This window comes from Diadema setosum, chromosome 7 (assembly GCF_964275005.1).
Source record: "Diadema setosum chromosome 7, eeDiaSeto1, whole genome shotgun sequence".
Taxonomy (NCBI): domain Eukaryota; kingdom Metazoa; phylum Echinodermata; class Echinoidea; order Diadematoida; family Diadematidae; genus Diadema; species Diadema setosum.
The window spans coordinates 6,318,034-6,342,019 of NC_092691.1; the positions used below are offsets into that span (position 1 = coordinate 6,318,034).

The window sequence follows — 23,986 nt, forward strand, 5'->3', positions numbered from 1 at the left end:
CATGCATGCATAAACGCATGCATGCCATAATACTGTAGCGCATCGCTTGGGCATGCACGTGTTGGCTTCCAATTCCCCGTGTGTTATAAACGCATTGATCATTCGAGAGTATTCTTCGCAACGACAGGGCACACAGAGTTAGCCAAAATGATGATGCCAGGCAGAGCTCCCGTTTTGGTTCTTAGTAAGTATTTTTCAGCGATACTTGTTTTTTTAGATCTTGTCTTTTTCATCAGCATATATATGTCAGTGCTGTGAATTCTTTTTACATTTCATTCCAGATCAGAACACGAAACGGGATAGCGGAAAGCAGGTTCAGCTCGGAAATGTGGCTGCAGCGAAGGTGAGTCACCCAATACAATGACGTGTGTAGTCAGGCCTTCGGGCCCTCTGTAGTCTGTGCACTCGGATTTGGGGTGGTGGTCAATTCCACAGAGCACGGTAATCTTGACTTTTGGTTGATGCCCACAATTTGTGACTTGTTTCATGTATACCTAAAATCACAAGCCATGGAAAAGGAACCTACCCACAGTACAGGTGCTAGGACCCTACTACAGTACTGGGTATCTACGTGATCTAGGTGTATGTCAGTTCGGGAAACCCACTCACAAGGGGGGCCCCTCCTTATAAGTAACCCGTCCCCCTTATAAGTAAGGCCGTCCCCCTTATAAGTAACCCCCGGGGCACCCCTTATAAGGAGTCTCCACGCTTTTTTGCAATGCAACGCGAAAATGAAAGGACTGCGGCAATTCGCTTGATTATGTCCATAAAGCTTCACAAGTTTCCTAGTTACTCACGAAATTTGAGCAAAATCGGTTCGAGGCATCATATCTAAAATCATGGATTTAAATGCGATGTCAAACGACCCATGCGAATGCTGAAATGCGAGCGATTACTGGCGTGAGTGTCGCCAGGCGCGGCGGCGCGGCAATGCTTGAGTGCAGACGTGGCGACTGAGTACGGATGTTGCGGTGCCCATTGTTGTCCAAATTTTGGCGAGTCGGCACTTACATTTTACCCCTGAACATTTAATTCAGTCACTGCATTGGCACATACGGAGGTTTTGTCTTTTTGTTGTGTTTTTGCAGATACAATCACACTCTAAACTTGCGATAAACAAAAAAAAAAAACTCATAAGAGAATGGCATATTTCTCAATTTTTAGCGCTGTTTCAGTGTCTTTTACACGATCTTTCAAGTATCCAGGTGTTTACTAGTGAGCTTGTGAGGTACAGTATATGTATGTTGGCCAAGCCATATAGCTAAGGCTAGTAATTTGCACATCTGATCACGACTGTTCAGCAAATTTCTAGGAATAGGATTGATAATGAGATGGTGCTGATAGTATGAAATTGACCAATGATTTTCTAGGAATTGAGTGAAGGAAAGTGAAAATTCTATACAACTTATTAACTCCATACTCTTGCTTTTCAAGAAATTACAAAAGCATCAAATATTGCCCATTCTAATTGATTTTCTTCTTTCTGTTCTCCTCAGACGATAGCTGACGTCATCAGGACCTGTCTTGGTCCAAGGTCCATGTTAAAGGTAGGAATAAAAGACATGTTTGTGCTATGTTGAATTGACTGAGTTTAAGCAGACTCTGTATCTTGTGCTCTGCAAAAACTCAAAAACTAATGTGAGTTGCAATAGTTTTTGCAAATTGTGTTTTTTCTGGAATTCTCTACTCAGGTGTGGCAACATATGAAGACTACAGTTTCATTATAGCTTACATTACACAGATCATGTCTCTTTGTATTTTTCATAGAAAAAAATTGAATATCCATAATTTACAAAACCATGACATACTTCAGTATGATATTGTGTTCCTGTACAATCCTTTGTACAATCCTGTACAAAGTTTAGTGAATACTTGTAAAGTTGTGTACAAGATATTGCGCCTGTATTTAAAAGGAAGCAGAAATAAGGGGCATTTTTTGCATATCCCAGTGATGTAAACTGAGGTACCAGTGTAACAAGCAGCAAAGGGCAATTCCATGCCAAAGTGGACATGACACCCAAAATTTCAAACTCCTCTTTATAATGCAATTTTGGTGTCAAATGACTGCTGAAAGTCTATATTTTCTGAATTCAACCTTGTAAAAAGAAAATCATGGGAGTTTCAGTGAAATTTTAATCATTTAATTCAATCTAATTAATATATGTCACATAAGCAGTTAACATGCATTCATGTAAATTACTACAAATCTGATGTAATATGTACAAATACCTGAAATGATTATGTTTTAAACAAACAAAAGGTTAAATATTAAGCAGATGATTTTTTGGTTTGTTTTTTATGATTTGTTATGCTTCAGCGACTTCCTAATTATCTCCTTCAAATATGTCCTTCCGTTACCGAAAAAAGTGCTTTTTTTAATGTTATCTCTCTATCGATGGTTGAAAAGCACTAAAATTTTCAATGCAAAGCAAGTTTATGTAGACCCTTAGTTTGGTTCTGAGAGAGGTCCACAGAACTTCTTTCTTAATTAATTATTCAGCATTAAAAAATGTCCTTCCGTTACCAGCTCTGGTAACGGAAGGACACAATCCAGGGGAACGGAAGGACATGCAATGTGCTACTAGGCAAAATATGTCCCTTGGATGAAAACACATCAATGTGTCTGAACCTACATTTACCATCCTTGAAACAAATCCAGATAATTCTTTGGTATGTGGAAAATTGAAGCCATTTGACATGTCACATGAATTATTAGACCACCAATGACCATAGGCAAGTGGTCAAATCTAGTAGGCTACAGCCATTCATTGAAAGTTGAGCTGAGGTGTGTAACCACTTCACTCTATACAATTGTATTCTACAGTGTTGGAGTGTGTTTTAACTTTCTGTTGAGAATCACAGAATTTATAGTATCTTTTGAAGCTTTAGTACATGCCGCTTTATTCATCCAGAACCTGTCAAGTTGCTCACATTCCTTGTGTACTGGTAAGTGTTCTTTTATTTTCTCTTTTGCAAAGTAATTAATTGAATATTGTGATTTCAGAATGCAGTGTCACAGAAAGTGCATAAGTCTAGTTATGTGTATATATTCTAAGTAAATATGGATGATTAAAATGTAATGGGACTTGGTCACTCTTAGTTTTGAAAAAAGGTGATTAAAATAATGTCAAATGATAGTTAAACACAGATAATAAAAAGCATTGCATGTGAATCGCATGAAAGACTATGTTCATTTAATCTAACAATCAATGATAATGCAGTAGTGTACATGAAAGTTTGAATGTGAATGTACATTTAGATGGCAAATAAATGGAACCAATCCTTATATCATGCAAATATTCTCTTTTCTATACCCTAATGGTTTACAAAATACATGCTCTTGTTCCCATGAACGGGCATCTAGATTAAAGTATATATATATATATATATATGTCACCTTTTATTTTCAAAATTATTTAATGTTTAAATTGCATTTTCATATCTCAACAGAATGCCAGTATGCCACTGTCTGCTGCAGAAAAGCAGAAAAGGTACAGAGAAAGATGCAAGGAAAAGGGGCAGCATGATGAACTGAAGAAAAAAGACAGAGAAAGGAAAAAGTCAAAGCGAAATAGTTTATCTGCAGCAGAATTAAAGGCCCTAAGGAGAGAGGAAAGGGACAGAAAGAGGAAGGCAAGGGCAAAGTGTAAAGCAAGAGCATCACCAGCAACGTCAAGCACCAATGCTGCAACTTATGTAAACCCCCAAAGTTTGGGAAAAGCTGTGAAGCGAGCTTCTCAGTCTCTGCCACATAGTCCTCGAAAAAGATCCAAAGTCATTCACACACTGGCAAAGAAGTTTGCAGTTCCTGTCAGCGGAGATGATTCTTCAAGCAAAGGGCATACACATATTTCTGAAGAAGTTTGCGATGCAGTTGCAAATTTCTATTGCCGAGACGACATATCCTGGCAAAGTCCAAATAGGAAAGATGTGTATATTTCGAAGACAGAAGATGGAACCAAGGAATACATTCAAAAACGTTTTCTTGCTCTCACCCTCAAGGAATGCCACACTTTGTATCTGCAAGAAAATCCTGATCACTCAATTGGTTTATCGAAGTTTTGCTCACTGCGACCAAGCCATGTTTTCCTTGCCCAGGATTTCCCCCACAACATTTGCATTTGCAAATATCATGAAAATGTGAAGTTACTGTTGGAATGCATCAATAAGAAGGTTTCCACAGGTATTCCAACACATTTCCATGATTTTATCGCAACTGTTGTATGCAATCAAGAGAGGGAGGAATGCATGTTTGGAAAGTGTGGAGACTGCCATTCCAAATTTGATGATGTCTATTGCTTCTCAGAGGAAGTGAATGAAGATGCTGAATGGTTCCAGTGGCTTTCCATAGAGGGAAAGGCTACAAAATGCCTACAACAAGGAACTTTGAGTGACTGTGTCAATAGTCTGCGTCAACAGCTTCCCGGATTTCTAGTGCACACTTTTATCAAGAGGAAACAGAGTGCTCATTTTGAGAAGGAAAAAGCAAGAGCAGATGGGCAGCATGTGGTTGTTCAGGTAGACTTTGCAGAAAACTATGCTATCATCCATCAAAATGAAATCCAAAGTGGTCACTGGAATCACGAGCAAGTGACAATATTTACAGGCTGTGCATACATCGGTGATGGGAAAGTGGAATCATTTGCTATTGTGAGTGATGACTTGATCCATGGTAAATATCAAGTAGCAACATTCCTTGACCAAATCAAGGGATTTGAAGAAAACATACCCAGAAATGAACACAGTATCCTTCTTTTCTGATGGAGCAGCAAGTCAGTTCAAGCAGAGGTTCCTGTTTGAAAATTTGACCTACTTTGAAGACATGTATGACATCAAAGCATCCTGGAACTTCTTCGCTACAAGTCATGGCAAGGGGAGTGTTGACGGTATTGGCGGACAGGTTAAACGTTTGGTCTTCAGAGCATCTAAAACAGGAGCACATATCAAAGATGCCGAGTCCTTTGCCTTGGAAGCCAAGAAGCACACATCCAAAATCAAAGTCATGTTTGTCCCTGCTGCAGAGGTAGAAACAAGGAAGGAAGATCTAGATGCCAGATGGGCAAATGTGAGCACATTGCCAAATACTCACAACACCCATGTGGTTATTCCTGTAAGAAAGCATGTCATTTCTTATGCAGTGTACTCCACCTCAGGTGACTACAAGGTGTTCGAACTGATGAAAGATGGGCCAGATATGACTGTACCTGTATCATCCACAGAAACACTCAAACAAAAAGAGGTTGAGTCATCTACACCATCCCCATCTTCTGACTGTCTATCATTTCCCCCTGTCACACTTTCTCCAAAATGTGGAGATTTCATTCTTGTGGAATACTTGGGCAAGCAAAAAATTACCAAGTCTCATAAGTATGTTGCCCAGGTTACCAGTGTTGGTGATGATATCTCCATTATGCACCTCCACAAGGGGGATACTGAAGGCATAATGTTTATTGCCAAAGATCATACAGACAAGTATGGAGTAGTTTCTCAAGAGCAAATTCTGAAGGTACTGCCAACACCAATCATGGACAACCGGGAAAGATACCACTTTCCCACACCTATATCAGAAGCAAGTTAAGAACCTAAAGATGGCCTTTATGTTTTTCTCAAAATAGTATGAATATTTCTTTGAAATACATGTATGTAGCAGTTGAGAGAAAAGATCATTCTGTATTCTTTTGCTGAACTATGTATCTGTTTCATACAGAGTATCACTGGATTTGTATTTAGTTCTATGTATCCTGGTTGGTTTGTAGTAACAGCTATCATCTTTTCACACTTACTGAATCTTACTTTGTGTCTGGCTGCTTTTCTTTGATGTAACACATTACAGGAACATGAATTGTAGGTAGATTAAAAAAACAAATTGTGTTTGTTATCAAAACATGACAAAGGAATTACATTCCAATAACATAATACGTAATTGTACAAGTTAGCATGTCTTACTTCAGTATCTTGCCCAGGTAACAAGTGTTAATGATTACATTTCTGTTATGCACCTATATATTCAAAGAAAGTAAGATAATTTAAATGCATGCAATTACTTCATGAACATTATCTCAAGTTAAAGATTTTGTGTGCATGTCATTTATAATACTAGTTTGATGTAGATGAAGAAGAGCAGAAAATGTAATTACACTGTATATAATAAAGTAAAAGATATATAGGTAAAGTCAATGTTGTAATATACATGTGTACGGTATGTACTTTGTAATTAGGTAAAGTTAAAACTGAAAATGCATCTATTCATTGGTATACAAAATGAATAGATTTTTACATCACCTCAGTTTTTTTTTTATACTGTTAAGTTTCTTTTCTTGCGTGAAATGAGTTGGCATGTCACCCACTCACTTCTTATAGAATGGTTAACCTTATCAACCATTTTTTATAAGTAACTTTTGATTAGTGCTTGGATTAATAAATCATTTGCATATAATACTATGCCATGTCAGTGTATGTCCACATAGGTGTTCAAACATGAGTTAAATATTCAGTAATGCATCAACTCTGCACTAAGTACTGTTTTTGTTTGAATTAACAATTCACTGTGTCATTCGTACATAACAGCCTATATGTATTACGAAGGTCCTTCCGTTACCGTCCTTCCGTTACCAAACATTAATGCTTTTTATGTGCTATAATTAAAAAAATAGATGACAATTTGAAAAGTGAAATGCAGTGAGATACTGCTAAAACCATACAGGTTTAAACTATGTAACTTGATAAGAGGTAGATTCATGAACTTCACAGAGTTTTTATAACAATCAGTTGGTTAAAAAATTGATGTCCGTTTTTGTGTCCTTCCGTTACCGACCTCATTAATATGCATATCTTATTACCTGAACATAGAATTGGCCAACAAACTTGATGGGATTAATTGTGCTTGTTCTGTTTGTAAATTTGTGATGTTTGAAATGTTTTGACATTAAAACTTTTCTTGCAGTAAATGCCTAAATTTGAAATATTGTGTCTGAATGTCCTTCCGTTACCGTGGAAATGCCCCAAACTAAAAATTTCCCTCATGTTTTCTCTTTGCTTGCACTGATGGAGTAAGCTGATAGATCCTATAACATGATAGGATTTTAATATGTGAAATGAGAGTTTAAATGCATTCATCAAGAGTCCTTCTTCGCTCCCCTTTTCTCTTTAAGAGTCCAACTCCGAGCATTCTACTTTTTCAGTACGAATGGATTCATAGCTAATCTTGCTTTCCTATTTCTATTTTACAGATGCTCATGGACCCAATGGGAGGCATTGTTATGACCAATGATGGCAACTGTATATTGAGAGAGGTAAAGTTATGCCCTTGGACACACTCAATATTGAAAGACTTCTGGGCTATTATACATATTTTTTTCTTTAACTTTTTAGCTTACCTTGCCATTTTGCTTTACTTTTTTTCCCCCTTTTCACTTTTAGTAAGCAAGATCTGTTGCAGTGTATGTTATTTAGAAATTTTAAATTATCACATATCCTAAAACATTTCATTGTTTTTTATCCTCCATGTGAGTGAGTATTTTGTGATAGATTAGTTTTTACTGAGTCTTCGCAGTTGGAACTACACTTGTAAAAGCCCACTTAGCAATCTCATAGTACATAGAGTCTGTTCAGTGTTCTTACACCTTGCTTCAACATTGTCGTGAATATGCATTGTACAAGGTGGGTGTGGTCTGTTCGACCCGAGTTGGAAGAAAAGATGAATCGAGACTGGGATGATGCCATTTGAGGCGAGGGAAGAATAATGTTTTTGTTACATTAAGTCTGATATCATAGTGGTGGTGATTTGTTTTGTTGTCAGAATGTTTGACATGTTGTTGTGCCAGTACTGCCACCAGTATTTCCATCCCTTCCGTAATAATTTGCAACCATGTAGTATCTGTAGGTACCGAGTACCTTGGACAAAGAAACTTTGCCCTATCAATCTTCACAGAACATTCTAGAATCTTGACTGTTCATCCTCTAAAACAGCTCTGGTATCATTTACTGGTCCAGCCCTCAGCCTCACCTGTGAGGACTTCTGTTCCTTTGCAGAAAGGGAAAAGGCATCCGACAGAAAATATTAACAGCATAAATGTTCTGACTTCCCTAGATCACAGTTCAGCATCCTGCGGCCAAATCCATGATTGAGATCAGCAGGACCCAGGATGAGGAAGTTGGAGACGGGACGACATCAGTCATCATCCTAGGTGAGCTTTGGTTGCTAAGCAGTGTCACATCCGTTGCTATGCAGCGTACCATCATAAGCTTTTCTGAGAACATAATTGCTGTAACTGCTGCGTCCTGGGCAGAGAAATTTAAGTGACATCATAATGTAGTTTGAGGGTGGCGCAGCTAAACTATCCTAAAAAGGTACAATTGTAAGTAATGTTTGCATTGGTTGGTAAGCACACACAGTGTAGTTGGGAAGGACTGGTGTCCAGCTGTACAGGGGCTCGAAGCGGACCGCCAGTCAAATGAAGACTTGTGATCATCTGGTTTTGCATAAAGCATCTGGCCAATAAATGTAGAGAGTAACAGATAAATACTATTAATCCGTATTTCAAATATATATGCTGTAAACTTTTGCAGTGCAAGAGATATGTCTGCAATAAATTTGATTTTTCACAGGAAATATTTACCAATAGTAGATCTGAAAGACAGCTCTTTCGACAAGTGTTGTTCCTCGAGACAATGTCATGCAAATGGTAAGATGAGGCAACAAGAAGAGAAGTGATGCTACACTTGTACAATGGTTAAATGCAAGTGACTGGTTGATGGCTGTATTTCATCTGTAATCTCCCCCCCCCCCCCCCTCCCAAAGCTGGTGAGATGATGTCGGTAGCCGAGCCCTTCCTAGAGCAGAAGATGCACCCCACCCTCATCATCAGTGCTTACAAGCAGGCTATGGAAGACATGCTACAGATCATGAAGGACAAGTGCAGGTGAGAAAAAAGCATCAGTAGAACCTGTTGCAGCTCAATCGATAAGACCATGGAATACCAATGACAAGGTCACCGGTTCAAGTCTCCTAGTTGCAGTTATTGTGCCCCTAGGCAAGGCACGTTATCCTTGTTGCCTAGTCAATCGAAAGGGAATTGAAGCTGTTGCTTGCTTACAAGCACTCACTGCTTCTTCAGCAGCCGTGTACACCAAATCAATTCAATTCAGTTCAATCAGTTCAATTCAGTTCAATTCAGTTCAATTCAATTCAATTCAATTCAGTTCAATTCAATTCAGTTCAGTTCAATTCAATTCAATTCAATTCAATTCAATTCAATTCAATTCAGTTCAATTCAATCCTGTTCAATTCAGTTCAGCATTGTGAGGAAATGCAACTTTGCAGTATGCAAACAGGCTGTATTTACCCATGTGTGAACATGTGCAAAGATTACTTCAATTGAGGGATACAGGTCCCAATGTATTCAACTATCAAACTTTGTCATAAATCAATTGGCAGATCCAGTGATCAAAGAGGGCATGAGAAAATTATTTAAAAAAAAAATGACCAAAAGGTTGTTTCATGCAGCAAATGTGTTACTTCAAGACGTGGTTGAGAGTGACCAACAGAGAAAGGACCACAAAGCAGAAAATAACAATTGTCAATTTTTAAGTCTTGAGAATTTTACAATTTGCCATGAACCTAGGTGTTACCATGAAGAGAGACTGCTAAGTAGAAAGTGCAATATATGTACATGTAGCTGAACAAATGTGTTGTACAAGCACCACTAATTGATTAAGACGTGTACAGCAACATTTAGACAGTGTTTCTCAACTCTTATGCCTTTTCCACCTCACAGTAAACCGGTCGACATCAGCGACAGGGACCAAATGATGACGATCATCAAGAGCTGTGTTGGAACCAAATTTATCAACAAATGGTAATTTGCTCTGAACATCATTCTTCTGCCTAATACTGATTCTAGATGAGCGCCCCCATGGACAACTACAAGGAACTTTCCTTGTGGTAAATTTAACCATTTGATAGGAAATCAAGAACTAACTACTCAGTCTTGGCATTAACGATTAGGGTGTTGGTCTTAGCAAATATACATGTAATATGGATGAATAACGCTATCAAGGGAGTAAACATTCCTTTTCTGTCTTATGGGTAGTACACGTATATTTCTTCAAATAAATTAAAGAAATTCTGCTCCTGTCAGGTGAATGTATTATGTCAGTGCTGCCAAAAGTAGTCCCTTTTTTTCATGAAATGTTAGAAGAAAGGAATGGTAAATTCAGTTTGAAGAACTTTGTTTTTTATTCAGGTGTGTCAATGTTGTAGAAAAGGCCATCCACAAGCATAAGTACGAGTCAACAAAGAGTCACAATTCAAAGCTGATGCACGGAATGGAATAAGCAGATTTCAGATGATTGTATGATTTCACTGAGATAGGGCTAGAACAAATTTTTACCTCTCTGACATCGAGTTCTGTCTTTTTCTTGCATTTATTAGGGCTGATCTGGCGTGTAAAATAGCATACGATGCTGTCAACACTGTGTTCCTTGATGAGAATGGTCGTAAGGAGATCGACATCAAACGCTATGCAAAGGTTGAAAAGGTAAGTTGTACTTGCATTAAGACTACAGTAATGGGGGGAGGGGGGTTTGATTCAAACCCCCCCTCCCAAGATCTCGGGCATTGATCGTGCAATCGCCACGAAAATTGGCACATGCATTACCTGTGACGTAATCTACCAAACTATACAAAAAGAAATTGAAATTTTCCTCATAATGATTAATTATGCTAATATATGCATAAAACCATACATTTTGCTCTAAATCAGAAAATAAAGCTCCTAGAATCCTAATTTTTGGTGATAACATTCTTTGTAGCATTTCTAACAAAGTACTTGAAAAGAAAAATCTGGTATCAAAATCAATTTCTTATGTATTTTATTGTTTTATGAATTTCTTATGTATTTCTTTGTTTTTCGACCTTTTGTTTTATCATTTTTCACAAAATTTATGACAGAACCTAATTCAAGCATAATTGTGCTGAAATTAGTTTCAGCCAATGAAAGTGAAAATAATCATATCTTTATGAATAAGAAGAGAAAACTCCAATTGCATAGACTTTATACACAAAATCACGTTTTTGAGCCATTTTCGGTATGACAGGCATGTATAAAAGGTCATGCAGCATCATAATGGTATGCGAGATTTTTGCGAAACTGGTGTCAAAAGATGTGCAAGACTTGAATGTAAAAAAGCCGGCGAACGGCGCGGTCAAAAAATTATGCGTGGTGGAGTAGTCGCGAAAAATGTTGAGAGGGGTTGATTCAAACCCCCCCCCCCCCCCCCGTCCTTTTTAGGGTTAAGGATTATAGAAAAGCATTCTGCACTTTAACAGTTAGCATTCTCCCTTTTATTGGTTACCATTAGAAATGTTAAAATTAACGTCAAAACATAATCATATTGCAAGTCTGGCAAACTGTTCAACTAAAAATATGGTCTGTTATGTTCGCTTTACATATATGTTAAACTAGAGAAGCACTCTGACAGCGCGGACCTCCGCCAAGCATGCAACTCATTTCCACCATTGATCTTATTCTTCCATAGAGATATCAGTGATTTCTACCCATACGTACTTATAGCATTGTGTGCTGAAAGTCGCCCGATTTCCCAATATAGAAGCCTTTGTTACGTCATAAACCCTCAGCTGCACGGCGCGCCTCACCCTAGCAGAAACTAGAGCACGCACTTTAGTGCGCGCATGCAAACCTCAAATACGCACAGCCTGAACTCCCAAGTTCATTGACCCTACCTGCCAAAATATCAAAAATCCTTCATAAATTCCCAAAAAATTCTCAGATCACTACCAAAAGTTAATCATTTGTTACTTGTGTCATTCTCAACCTTTCCTGCAAGTTTCATCCCAATCCGTTAACTACTTTCTGAGTTATTTTGCACACGGACAAATAACTAACTAACTAACCGACGAACAAACACACAAACCAACGGTAACGAAAACATAACCTCCTCCCTTGGCGGAGGTAAAAATAGATGAATATGTTTCACTCAAGACTATGACAATAAAGCAAGACAATGAATAACCCATACATGTTGAGAACAGGTAATAATTAATTAGGTAATAATCCTTGTTATGTTCCCATGTGCTTGATTTTTCAGGTGCCTGGAGGTATCATTGAAGATTCCCGTGTGTTGAGAGGAGTCATGCTTAATAAGGACGTGACCCACCCCAGAATGCGTCGGCGCATCGAGAATCCCCGCATCTTGCTGCTTGATTGCTCTCTGGAGTACAAGAAGGGGGAAAGCCAGGTGAGGAGAGAAATTATCTCAACTCTTTTTCCTCTGAGATACATATCGTCGCTGGGGTGATAAGACCTTGTATCTGAAATTTTGGTGAAAATGAGTTTTTTGGATTAATGGTCAAATAATGGGTTAAGTGATGTCCTGTCCAAATCCCAACTGTCTTACTCCAAAAATGAAGCCACCACGGCATGTCAAAGGAAAGGCTATCCCATTCGCCACAGTGCTTCGGCCGCCATGTTTTTTTGCTCTCCTGAACATTTGACATTTTGTAGATACGAGGTCTTATCGCCCCAGCGACGATATGCCAGCATTTTTCATTCATCAGTAAAGGAAAAAAAAAAATGATTATAAAAATGTCATTGTTATTGTTTGAATTTCTATGTATGCTCTTATCTAGTTCCTTGTGATTCAAGTAGAAATCCTCAAACTCCCAAATACCTGCACTCTTAGACAATATAGCCATTCATCCAATTAAACCTAGTTCGAGGAAAGTGAACATTCAACACATTTGTGACAAACCAGTCATTTTAATATTTTGCCAGTTATGTGAAACTGTCATCACACATTGTCAAGACATTGTACTATTGACCTACATGTATTAGGAGAACCATGCATTATGGCCGAGGCATGGCGACATTTCTAGTCTTCCATATAGAGCAACAACAACAACAAGAGTACAGATGCTGTGCAGTGAATTCATTCATGCATCAATCTCTTATTTCTTTTTCCCCATTTGTGTTTACTTGTTTTTCTGGGGGAATTGGTGACCTTCAGACCAACCTGGAGATCACCAATGAGACAGACTTCACTCGCATCTTACAGCTGGAGGAGGAGTACATCCAACGGATCTGTTCCGAGGTCATTGCCCTCAAGCCTGACCTTGTCTTCACAGAGAAGGGCATCTCTGGTGAGTAACTCTAGACACCTGTGGCCGCATGTTGGTATTATTAAATGGTCAACGTAAATACTGTTCAGTGATTGGTCATAATGCAAATATTTAAAGATAAGTGAATAAAACAATGTCAGCCACGTTGGATAGTGTGTAAGTTGTAGATTTGGTTTGCATTCTGGTTGCACATTAAGAAAATTAAAAGAAAATAGTTCTCTGCCTTTTTCAATACACAGAATATTTTGTAATTTTTTGTTTTCGTGAATTTTGCGAGTCGGGTGCTATTCGCCAAATTCAAAGATGTGTAATAATATTGACTATTATTGAATATCCCGACATGAATGTGACATGCGCACATACATGTCTCCATGTAGTATGAACTGTACTATACGATCGCGAATTTGACCACATGCGAAATCCTCGGGAAGTCCTGTTTGGCAAAAAATTAGACATACTAAATATATCGTCACCTGCCCAGCGGAGGGATCCTAGCAAACTTTAGAGCATGCAAACCTTAGGAGACCCTTCTGCCGGTCAGGGGACGATATGGCACAATAATACAGTGATATCCTGTGTTCGTGAGATAAAGTAGGATTTGTGTGCTTGTGTATATTTGTCTGGTTGCGTAGAATATGTAAAAAAAAAATATTTTTGTACCTTTCTTGACCTCTTTACTTCTCACGCCTAGTCATTAAGAGTGCTCACATGCTTATGTATCATCTTTGGTGCTCCTAATGTTAGTTTTTGTTCATCCGTCACAGATTTGGCCCAGCACTATCTGGTAAAAGCAAACATTACCGCCATCAGACGAGTGAGGAAGTCAGACAACAACAGAATTGCAAGGTGAGACTATAGAGTCACAGATGTTTCTCTGCTGTATTATGTAAATGTCTGTAATGGGTTAACTGTGTTGAAGATGGGTGTGAGGAATCAGTCATCATCGTGTCACAAAGCTAGTAGGGTTAACAAGCCTTATAAAGGTACCTGTAAATACATGAGCTGATGATAAGTGAAACATTTTAAAAGTTTGCAGATCATTTCCCAATTTTGAAATTCCTGTCAAGTTCCAATCTCGTCTGCTCTTGTAAAAGCAATGTCGTCTGCCAACTCCCATTTTCACTATGGGGCTGCAGTTCGTACAGCAGATGAGGTCAGTTTGTAATTCTCTGAGTTAAGTACATTTCTGTGTTTGTATTGATTCACAGAGCATGCGGCGCGACTGTTGTCAATCGCACAGACGAACTCAGGGAGGAGGACCTCGGATTGGGCTGCGGGGTCTTTGAAGTCCAGAAGATTGGAGATGAGTGAGTATCCATTTTGATTCTCTTTCTGCCTGCGTAAAACCTCCTGGGCATACAGGAGATGTTTGCATGGATTCGACAGGATTTAGTTGAGGTGTGGGCCTGGATGTAAGTTGAGTGTTTGATTAGAGTCTGAAACAAAGGAATGTAAAATGGTGATCAAATACGTAGGAAAATGATGTTTGCATCTCATTTTCACTATCTTGTTTGTTTTTGTTAGTGACTGGTTAACATATAGATCAATTCTTCAAAGAGAAATACATGAATGAGAACAAAATAAATAACTATGCTGTTTCAAAGTGACACCTTGTATATGTTTGTCTTGTTGCCCAGTCAGTGAAAATATGGTGAGATGGACAAACATTTAGTAAGCTTGGATGTAGATGGACAAACATTTAGTAAGCTTGGATGTAGATTAATGGATTTTACTTGCAATTTATCCCTACACTCCCCCATAACTAAGTAGAACATTCTCTTGTGTGTGCACTACCAAGGTACTTCACATTCATTACTGATTGCAAGAACCCCAAGGCCTGTACCATTCTGCTGAGAGGGGCGAGCAAGGATGTGCTGAATGAGGTGGAGCGCAACCTGCAGGATGCCATGAATGCGGCACGCAACGTTATGCAGGAGCCCTACCTGGTCCCAGGTGGTGGCGCCGTTGAGATGGCACTCTGTCATGTGAGTACATGTCAGCAAGTGGGGAAATATGGCCATGAAATGCTGTGTTTTCTTTGCAGTGATGTATTCTCGTTCTTCTGTCGCAGGTTTTGTGAAACATCTCATTAATTTAATTTTTTTTTAGTCCAGCCTTTCAAAAGTATTGTTTGGCTTTTGCAAATCATGGGAATGACAATCTCTCTCTTTCCTATTGAGTTAGTGCGTCGGTGATGTCAGTGCTTGTCATCAGCTTTATGTCACTGGGGTGACAAGACCTTGTATCGCAAATTTTGGTGAAAATTACTTGTTTTGATTAATGGTTAGATAATCAGTTAAGTGATGTCCGGTCCAAATCCTAGCTGTCTTACCCCTAAAATGAAGCCACCATGGCATCTCAAAGGAAAGGCAATCCCATTTGATATAGTGCTTTGGCTACCATGTTTTTTGGCTCTCCTAAACATTTGACATTTTGTAGATACGAGGTCTTGTCACCCAAGCAACGTTTAGTTCTTTCTCTTCCGGTGTAAAATTTTCTGTGTAATAAATGTGTACACTCTCTCTCCAATTATGTAGGAACTGAATTGGTTAAAATGGAATTTCCTCTCCGTCCCTTTTGTCCTTTAGGTTGTTACATCACGACTAATGGTCTTTTTTTTTATTACTGTTATACAAGATATTCCTGCGTGCAAAATTCGCAAGGAGCCAAGATTCGCCGAAGTAAAATGCACGCAAAAACTCTCTCAATGCATTGAATACCAGTGGTAATTTGCGAAGTTTCCATGCCATGAAAAAGGCTGTCGGCTCCTACTTGCAAAAATTTCATAATGCAAATGTTTCTTGTTTTACAGTTCTGATATATGACTGAACTGTCAAGTGTCCCAGAGTCTGCAGGAGGCTTTCTGACAAGCTGAAATTATTTCTGACGTTAGAATAAATAAGCCTCCCTAATTAGGGTATTATTTTGGCATATTGAGTTGCATGTTTACAGACAAGCATCTTCCTGATTGCTCTTTGGATTTTGCCTGATTTCAATGTGGGAATGTTGATAGCCGTGTTAGAAGTGGCATTTAGGGTTGGGGCACTATTCTACCCTCTGGATTCAAATTAATCTCTTGTGTGCTGTTAAGTACCAATTACCACAGAAAACCCCACAGCATTGCCACACACTGTGAATGTCTCTGGCACGCAAAATGTTAATCAAATTTGTTTTGACAATGTGCTTTCTCTACTTCCATCAGGCCATCACAGAGAAAGCCAAGACCATCAAGGGGGTCCAGCAGTGGCCCTACAAGGCAGTCGCCTCAGCCCTCGAGGTCATCCCCAGGACCCTCATCCAGAACTGTGGGGGCAACACCATCCGCACACTGACCGCTCTCAGGGTAGGTCACTCAAATCTTCCACTGCTCTCATTTCCTTGAGAGTAAGGTCACATAGTCAGGTTCTGACAACACAAAGGTGGAAAGTCTTGGACCTGATAGAATAGTCCTTAAAGATAATATAAAGTTTTGGTATTACCTCAAAAGTTTCCCTAAATTTCCTAGTCTTAGTTTGTGTTTCAGGTTAAAGTACCTTTCATATAATTTAACACTGTGAGACTTACTCGCCCCAAAGTGCTCTCATGTCTTAGTAATCATGCAATAATGGTTTCGTACCAGAGCCGCCGCCATACGACGGCGAGGTAGCACACGTATTGTACGAAACCAATATTGCATGATAACTGCGACCAGCAGCGTGCAGCCCCATACGCATACTGAGTAGCTAACTGCGACCAGCAGCCCCATACGCATAGCTAAATGGGGCTTCGCATTGTAGCTTACAGGATCATGACAGATTTAGTATCGCGGGTAAATATCAACTTAAAATCCAAAAAATTCTTCAATTTGAAGACTTACCAATTAGTTTGAAGTCTTCAAAACAGGCTTCGAGCAACGTTTGGTTCTGCTAATAGTCCCTTTCTGTTCGAATTGATGACTGAATGTGACTTGGTCGAGAGGACCTTGGGAGAGCTACACTGAATTGACGGCCAGCGCATGCGCACACAAACATCTTATCCGTTCGTGGATTTGAAATTTGTTCGCATGTGATGTGTGGGTATGCGCTGGCCGTAGTAATCAGTGTATGTAGCTCTCCCAAGGTCCTCTCGACAGAGTCACATTCAGTCATCAATTCGAACAGAAAGGGACTATTGGCAGAACCAAACGTTGCCCGAAGCCTGTTTTCAAGACTTCAACTTAATTGGTAAGTGTTCAAATTGAAGAATTTTTTGGATTTTAAGTTGATATTTACCCGCGATACTAAATCTGTCATGATCCTGAATGCTACAATGCGAAGCCCCATTACGCTATGCGTATGGGGCTGCTGGTCGCTATGCGTATGGGGCTGCTGGTCGCAGTTAATTGCATGAGTACTAAGAAATGAGAGCACTTTGGGGCGAGTAAGTCTCACAGTGTTAGTTATTTGAAAGGTACTTTAACCTGAAACACGGAAATTCAGGGAAACTTTTGAGGTACCAAAACTTTTTATTATGTTTAACCCATAGAGGACGGGCTGATTTTGCTACAACACACATTTCCCATAAACACTTGCCGAGTATACTCTGGACTCGTCCTCAACAAGTTAAAGGGACAGTATAGTATTGGTTGAGGTGAGGATTCAGCTTTTAACTTTATGCGCGATACTTAGTAACTATGCAAAATGTTAAAGAGCATATGATTCTTAGAGGAATTCAAAGTTTATTTGATGGAAATCAGTGTTGAAATGGCTGAGATATCCAAAAACAAAAGAAGACAAAGTGATCCTAATAAAAAGTGGATCCCATCTTTTATTAGGTTCATTTTGTTATCGATATCTCAGTCATTTCAAAACCAATTTTCACTAAATAAACTTTGAAATCCTCTTAGAATTATGTGCTCTTCCATATATCATAAAATGTTTCTCATTATCTAAAAAAAAAAAGAAACATTATCAAAAACATTGGAAAGCTGAATCCCCATCTCGACTGAAACTGTACCATCCTTGAAATCTGATTTTCGCCGTTCAAGGTTCAGTTTGTAATTCAGAATGATCACATTATGACATTGGAATCATGTGTCTGATGATGATACTCTGTTTGTCTGCATCAAAAGTGTCACTTTCAAAACAAACAACTATTCATCCCAGTCAGCAGTACATGCCATTTTATAGCAATGCATCCTTGTCAAAGTAATATTGCACTACTTTTACATAGTCTTACTAACACTGCCATAATTAAAGTCTCTACAGTATGATCTCAAGGGTGAAATGCAGCAATAAAATAAAGGCATAAGGGTTATCTTAAATGTGTACTCTGCTGATTGACAATGCACTGTTGTGTGGAAATTACCGGCAGTATGTATTAAGAGTGCAGTGTTAATTTTGCTAAAGTCTACAAACTGATTTGAACAGACTTCTAATGTGCCATGAATTTTGAATATGTGACCATTGTCATGACAGTAGTGGTGGGAATGAATTCATAGTGGACAGGTACTAACCCCTAACATGTTACATCAAAGTGTGTGAGGGTTCATATACACAATACAGAATCACCAAAATGCTAGTAATGACATATGTGTGATCATATGGATATGTTAAGGGAGTTGGCTGCGTCACTTGGCAACTGCTTTGCAACGAAGAGTTCTCGACATTTGAGGACGAGTGACTTGAGCCGAGCGATGTAATAATGAGCAGAATGAGCAGTATAAATTGAACACTTTTTGTTGTAGGAATGACTGAATAAGATAGGGTAGGAATATGTTATTGGCATCGATGGTTGTAATTTATGGTAATGCTGTTTATTGTCAGCAATTGTAATAATGACAACAGTGAGGAGGGCAAAACCACCATTTTCCAGCAAATGTTGCAAAGATGTTACCCTGGTGCCCCATCGTTTTCTTTCCCTGTAGGCCAAACACGTGGACCAGGCCAACTTCACCTGGGGCATTGATGGGGAGAAGGGGGTCCTCTCGGACATGAACCAGCTGGGGGTGTGGGACCCGTATGCAGTCAAGGCTCAGACCTACAAGACAGCCATAGAGGTAAGTCCTGTGAGTGGTGTGTGGCACTGCAGCAGGAGGGTTGATGTAGTAGGCATTCAGTTACAGAGTTACAGGTTCAAATCCCTGAGTGGAATTCCATTACTCTCGCATGGTATGACATTTTGCTGCGTAGCAGAAGAAAGAGAAAGGTAACATCCGTCCTTTTTTGCCAAAAAGGTAGTAGCAAAAAGTGTTGAGATTTCCATCTCAGAGTTACAATAGTTACGTTCAGACGACAGGCCCTAACCTCAAGGTTAAGCTCTTGCCCCCAAACTACGACGTGCGTCCACACGACGAATCTTAACCTCGAGGTTAGGAAACCTCGAGGTTAAGCTCCTGCCCCTTTGAGTACGTTGATTTTTGTGTCCACACGGTGCTTAACTACAAGTGGGACCCCCCGCAGCTCGTGGTTAGAGCGCTAACCATAAGATTTCTTGTGGCTCTTAACATCGAGCTAACTTCGAGGTTAGCTAACTACAAGTGCGTCTTCACGGTCCCTAACTACAAGCTCTAACCTCAAGGTTTCCTAACCTCGAGGTTAAGGCTTGTCGTCTGAACATAACTAATGTGTATGCTGTTCACCCCAAAGAAGTAGCTTGTGCATTCCATCTCCTTTGCAGATGATGCATTTGGAAGTTTATTTTGATTAAATGTGAACGTACTTTAAAAAAGAATAAATAAATAAATGCATATTTCCTACAGTGTCATTGCTTATTCCTCACCTAGCTTTTGCTAAAAGAGAGAACATACATTTGTTCATTACATCCTTAGAGGATCCTTTTTGAACATAAATGTTCCTGGTTCTGTCAAATTGGCATAATGTCTGCATATTTTTTTTTTTCTGCTATTCAGATGTTGCAAATTTAACCACATCCATCAATCAGTCTCCAATATAAAGTGAGCAGTGAAATTCAGAGTTGGTTGCCAATTTGATGATGAGATAATGATTTCTGCTGCAAAAGCCCACCTAACGCTTGTCGTGTGTCTTGCTCTGTGCTTTTCTTCCCCTCCACCCAGACTGCAATGCTCCTGCTGCGCATAGACGACATCGTGTCGGGATCCAAGAAGGCAGGCGAGCGGGAGGGCGCCGGCACCGTCGCCCCGACAACTGAATAATTGTAATGTCTGTAGGTAGTTAGGAGAAGAAAAGTGCATCACACAAGCAGTGCAAACCCAGGACCCCCCCCCCCCCCCATTCCTAAGTAGAATCTCTTCCAGGGTATAGTTTTAAAAAAAAAAACAAACAAACAAACAAACATGGAAAAGAATGCCATGTTTTCCTTACTGTAGTCCGACAGCCACTGTGAATGTCAGGAGGTAGTAGGGTTTCTTCATTAAGATGAAGTCACCATAAGTTACCATCTTCCCAGCCTTGCACACAAGACTCACACAGTAGAGTGTTTTGTTCTGTTGTTGACGGTATTTTGGGGGGTTGTTATAGACATATTACATGTCACAAACGCTAAGAGTGATCTGTCTGGTTTCCATGGTTACAAGTATATTGTACAACGTAATGAATGGTCTTGATAGTAATTAGAGACTCATCCTCTTACCAAGCCTCAACTTCTCAGTGATTGCAACAGCAACTTGAGAACAGTAAGTACTGCCTTGAGGCTCAATTTGTTAGTGGTTTTCTGTTACACTTCGTAGGATAGACAGAGAAGGAACAAGAGCAATAGAGACTGGGTCACACCACAACAACAAAAATATACATTAGAAAATATAAGATGAAGAAAAATTTCCCTCTGTTTTTCATGATGGACTCAAAAGATCTGCTTTCTTAGACCATGCCAGCAACAGTTTCCAAAGCCTCTTTGTTTCAGTGATTGGTATAACGAGCAGTCACGTTATGAAGGCAGTTGTGCAAAGAGTTGAGGATGTCTGGCGAATGTTCATGTCAAGTCGTCTAGTTGTTTGAAATGTGAGGTTTCTTGACCTCGCATTTCACAACGGATAGATGAACAATTTTTTTTTTTTTTTATGGCAAACTAGATGGTACTGATTGGTTCATCTATGGTGATGTGAGGCTGTTGATAAAATTCTCTTGTCAGCAGAAATGTGGAAGTTTAAGTTAAGGAAAAATCTAGTGGCAACTGTGTGATGTGTCGAATGTAAATGTTCAATGTCTGTTCAGGATTGATGTGAAAGAATGTGAGAATTTTGATTTGCTGCTAATGCATGGTTTCGTAATGCACACAAGGCTGAGTGTGAGGCTATGGGGAGCTAGAGGGAACGTCGGTATGAGCTGTATTTCACATGCTGGGAGATCAGTTATAGCTGACCCAAAAACAAAGTCTTTGAGGAAGGCATGAAATTGGTGAGATTGTCTTGTGTGAGGTTAATCTTTGCTTCCCAGAAAATTGCTTTCTTGCATTAATACTAAGTGCTACATACATTATGAGGTATCATCATGAGCTCACTCAGTACTGTATCAAGTCAAAACTTATACTGTATACACCATATATTTCCTTGGGGTTTTATTTTCACCAGTTTTGCCAGTCGATCTATTTGCGAAGTTTGCAAAATGCCAAAGCATTTACTTTGATCCCAACATGAATGAGACTGATGTGCATGCATACATTTCTCCATCCACTACTGTACTCTATGATCATGAATTCATGCGCTCGCTAAATTGTCTGGAAGTCCCATTTGGCGAAAAATTAGACTTGTTTAATGTATCGAGTGTACAGCACTTGATAAAATGTCTCTTGTCACTTTTCATTATGTCTCCCCCACCCCCAACTATCACCATTTTAATCAAAAACTAGCAGTTGTGCTATTTTTGTTTGAAATTGGATACAGCCTATACCAGCAGAGTTTCAGCATCCATGGCTGCGAATTGGCTGTTGAGGTAACGCTGTACCGTCCCAACATTAGTAGTATGTTTCCCAGGGTACCAGTATGTCTCTGTCATAGGGCTGAATGATGCCTTCTGACATTTTAGATATGTTGTGATTCCCACCCTCCCTCATCACAAACAGACTTGACAAACTTCTATTGAGACTTCACTACTTCTATTCAGTCACCATGCTGGTAGGGCGTAGCAGGCTTTAGTATACCTTGACACTCATTTAAAGAGACTTACAGAGCTTATATTAAGTAACAATTGCTTTATTCTCCATTTATGGCCCTAAGCTTGATACAGCAATAGATTATTCTCATGTCACAACCACTCAGTGAGTAATAAACCCCACCCCCCCCCCCCCTTGGTCTAATACCAGCACACAAGGTGATGAAGTATTTATATGAATTGTGCATATGGCTCAAGAGTTTTTGTTTGAGTGAATTTTTTTGTATGTTAGTAGAGCCGAGTTACTTTGTGTACTTTAACTAATGACTGTGTTAGGCTGTTGTGAGAGTATTCCAGTTTACTATATCAAACATGGATACTTGTGTCAATGAATAAATCAATGATTGTGAAGTGAACAAATTCCAGACCACAAGTCATGCATTTTGTGATAAATGTTGTGTTGATTTTAACGGTTGATACAGTGACTGCATACCAGGATGTTTTGACAGGAAGTGGGTAAAAATACATGTGTGGGATGTCAATAATCCTACTTGTGTGTGGGAGAGTGTCTGTGAGTGTGGGAAGATAGGACTGTAGGACTGTCGAAAACAGAGACTGTGTGTTGGTGTGTTGATGGTGCGTACGTGTTGTTGATGGTTTAGCAGTGTGTGTGTGTGTGTGTGCGTGTGTGTGTGTGTGTGTATGTGTGTGTTTTGTTGCCTTTTTCTGTGGCATGATTCTAACATAAAGATAGGAAGCCCCTTAATTGTGTAAGTTCTTAATGAATTTCTGAAATTAGAAGCACATTTTTATTCATCCACAAAGACAGAGTGCCCTGGATTTCTTGTTTCATAAGTGATACAGTTTCATAAAAACAAGCAAAATCCAATGGGTAACACATCTGCAAGTGTAGCGAAAATGCAATGTGATAGTTTACCAACAGAAATGTACTGCATTTGGGGAATGAAAATGCATGTATCTGCATAGACATTTTCTACTTACATTATTTTAGAAAATTTTCAACTTGCATTTCCTTGGGTCCATGTGACTTTAACTTCATTTGAGGGCTATACCTTCTTGTCTTGATCTGACCTATTTAGGTAAATATAAAAAAGGTTATCGAACATCTGTAGTGTTTATATTTTTCAGATGTTTGCAATGTGCAATTCGGACGAATGAATGTGATGTAAGAAAGCCACTGTACAGATGGTGTATGGTTATCCAAATGTTGATTTGCTTGAAACGAGCTTTTCTTCTTTTCCTAAGGCAAAGATCACTCGCCTATGAGAAATCAGAGTGACCAGTGAGTAACCTTGCACTCAGTACTGTCGTAAAAGTTGCCAAGAAGGAGTTGGTAAGTGTTGGGATGTCACATTAAAAAGCGCCTTCGATAGTACACAGTCATCTTAGACACGGTTCTGATGGCATAGTTTGAATAGCGCCCTCTGTAGGTTACTATGCGGCGATCTTCATCTTAGTTTTTTTTTTTCTCTCTCTCTCTCTCTCTCTTTCTTCCTCTTCTTCTTCTTCGTCTTTTACTTCTTCTTACGCTTCTTCTTCTCCGTTGTCTCCCACTTCTGCTTCTTCTACCTCTTCTTCTTCTCCTCCTACTTTTACTTCTTCCTCTTTCTTCTTATCCTTTGCCGTCGTCTTCTTATTAGTGTTATTATTATTCTTGCAGATGTGACGATGTGAGGCACAAGAACAAGAAACGCTAGAGATATTTTCTGAGTTATATATTTTTCCCTCCCTCTCTCTCTCTCTCTCTCTAGGTATAGAGGTATGACGGCATGAAAAAGTGTACTTTTTTTTCTCCTTTTTA

The 23,986-nt window shown here is 39.2% G+C and overlaps 1 protein-coding gene across 1 annotated transcript; it reads left to right on the top strand.

The window, feature by feature from the left end:
• The first annotated feature begins 102 nt into the window (after positions 1–102).
• On the top strand, positions 103–22,584 carry LOC140230640 (T-complex protein 1 subunit gamma-like). The gene is made up of 16 exons (XM_072310782.1): positions 103–184; positions 282–343; positions 1,497–1,547; positions 7,230–7,292; positions 8,090–8,186; positions 8,801–8,921; positions 9,777–9,857; positions 10,433–10,538; positions 12,109–12,258; positions 13,027–13,159; positions 13,903–13,984; positions 14,347–14,445; positions 14,937–15,123; positions 16,341–16,481; positions 19,023–19,154; positions 20,172–22,584. The coding sequence occupies exons 1-16, from the start codon at positions 148–150 to the stop codon at positions 20,268–20,270; spliced, it is 1,641 nt and encodes a 546-aa protein (XP_072166883.1). The 5' UTR covers positions 103–147; the 3' UTR covers positions 20,271–22,584.
• The last annotated feature ends 1,402 nt before the right edge of the window (positions 22,585–23,986 follow it).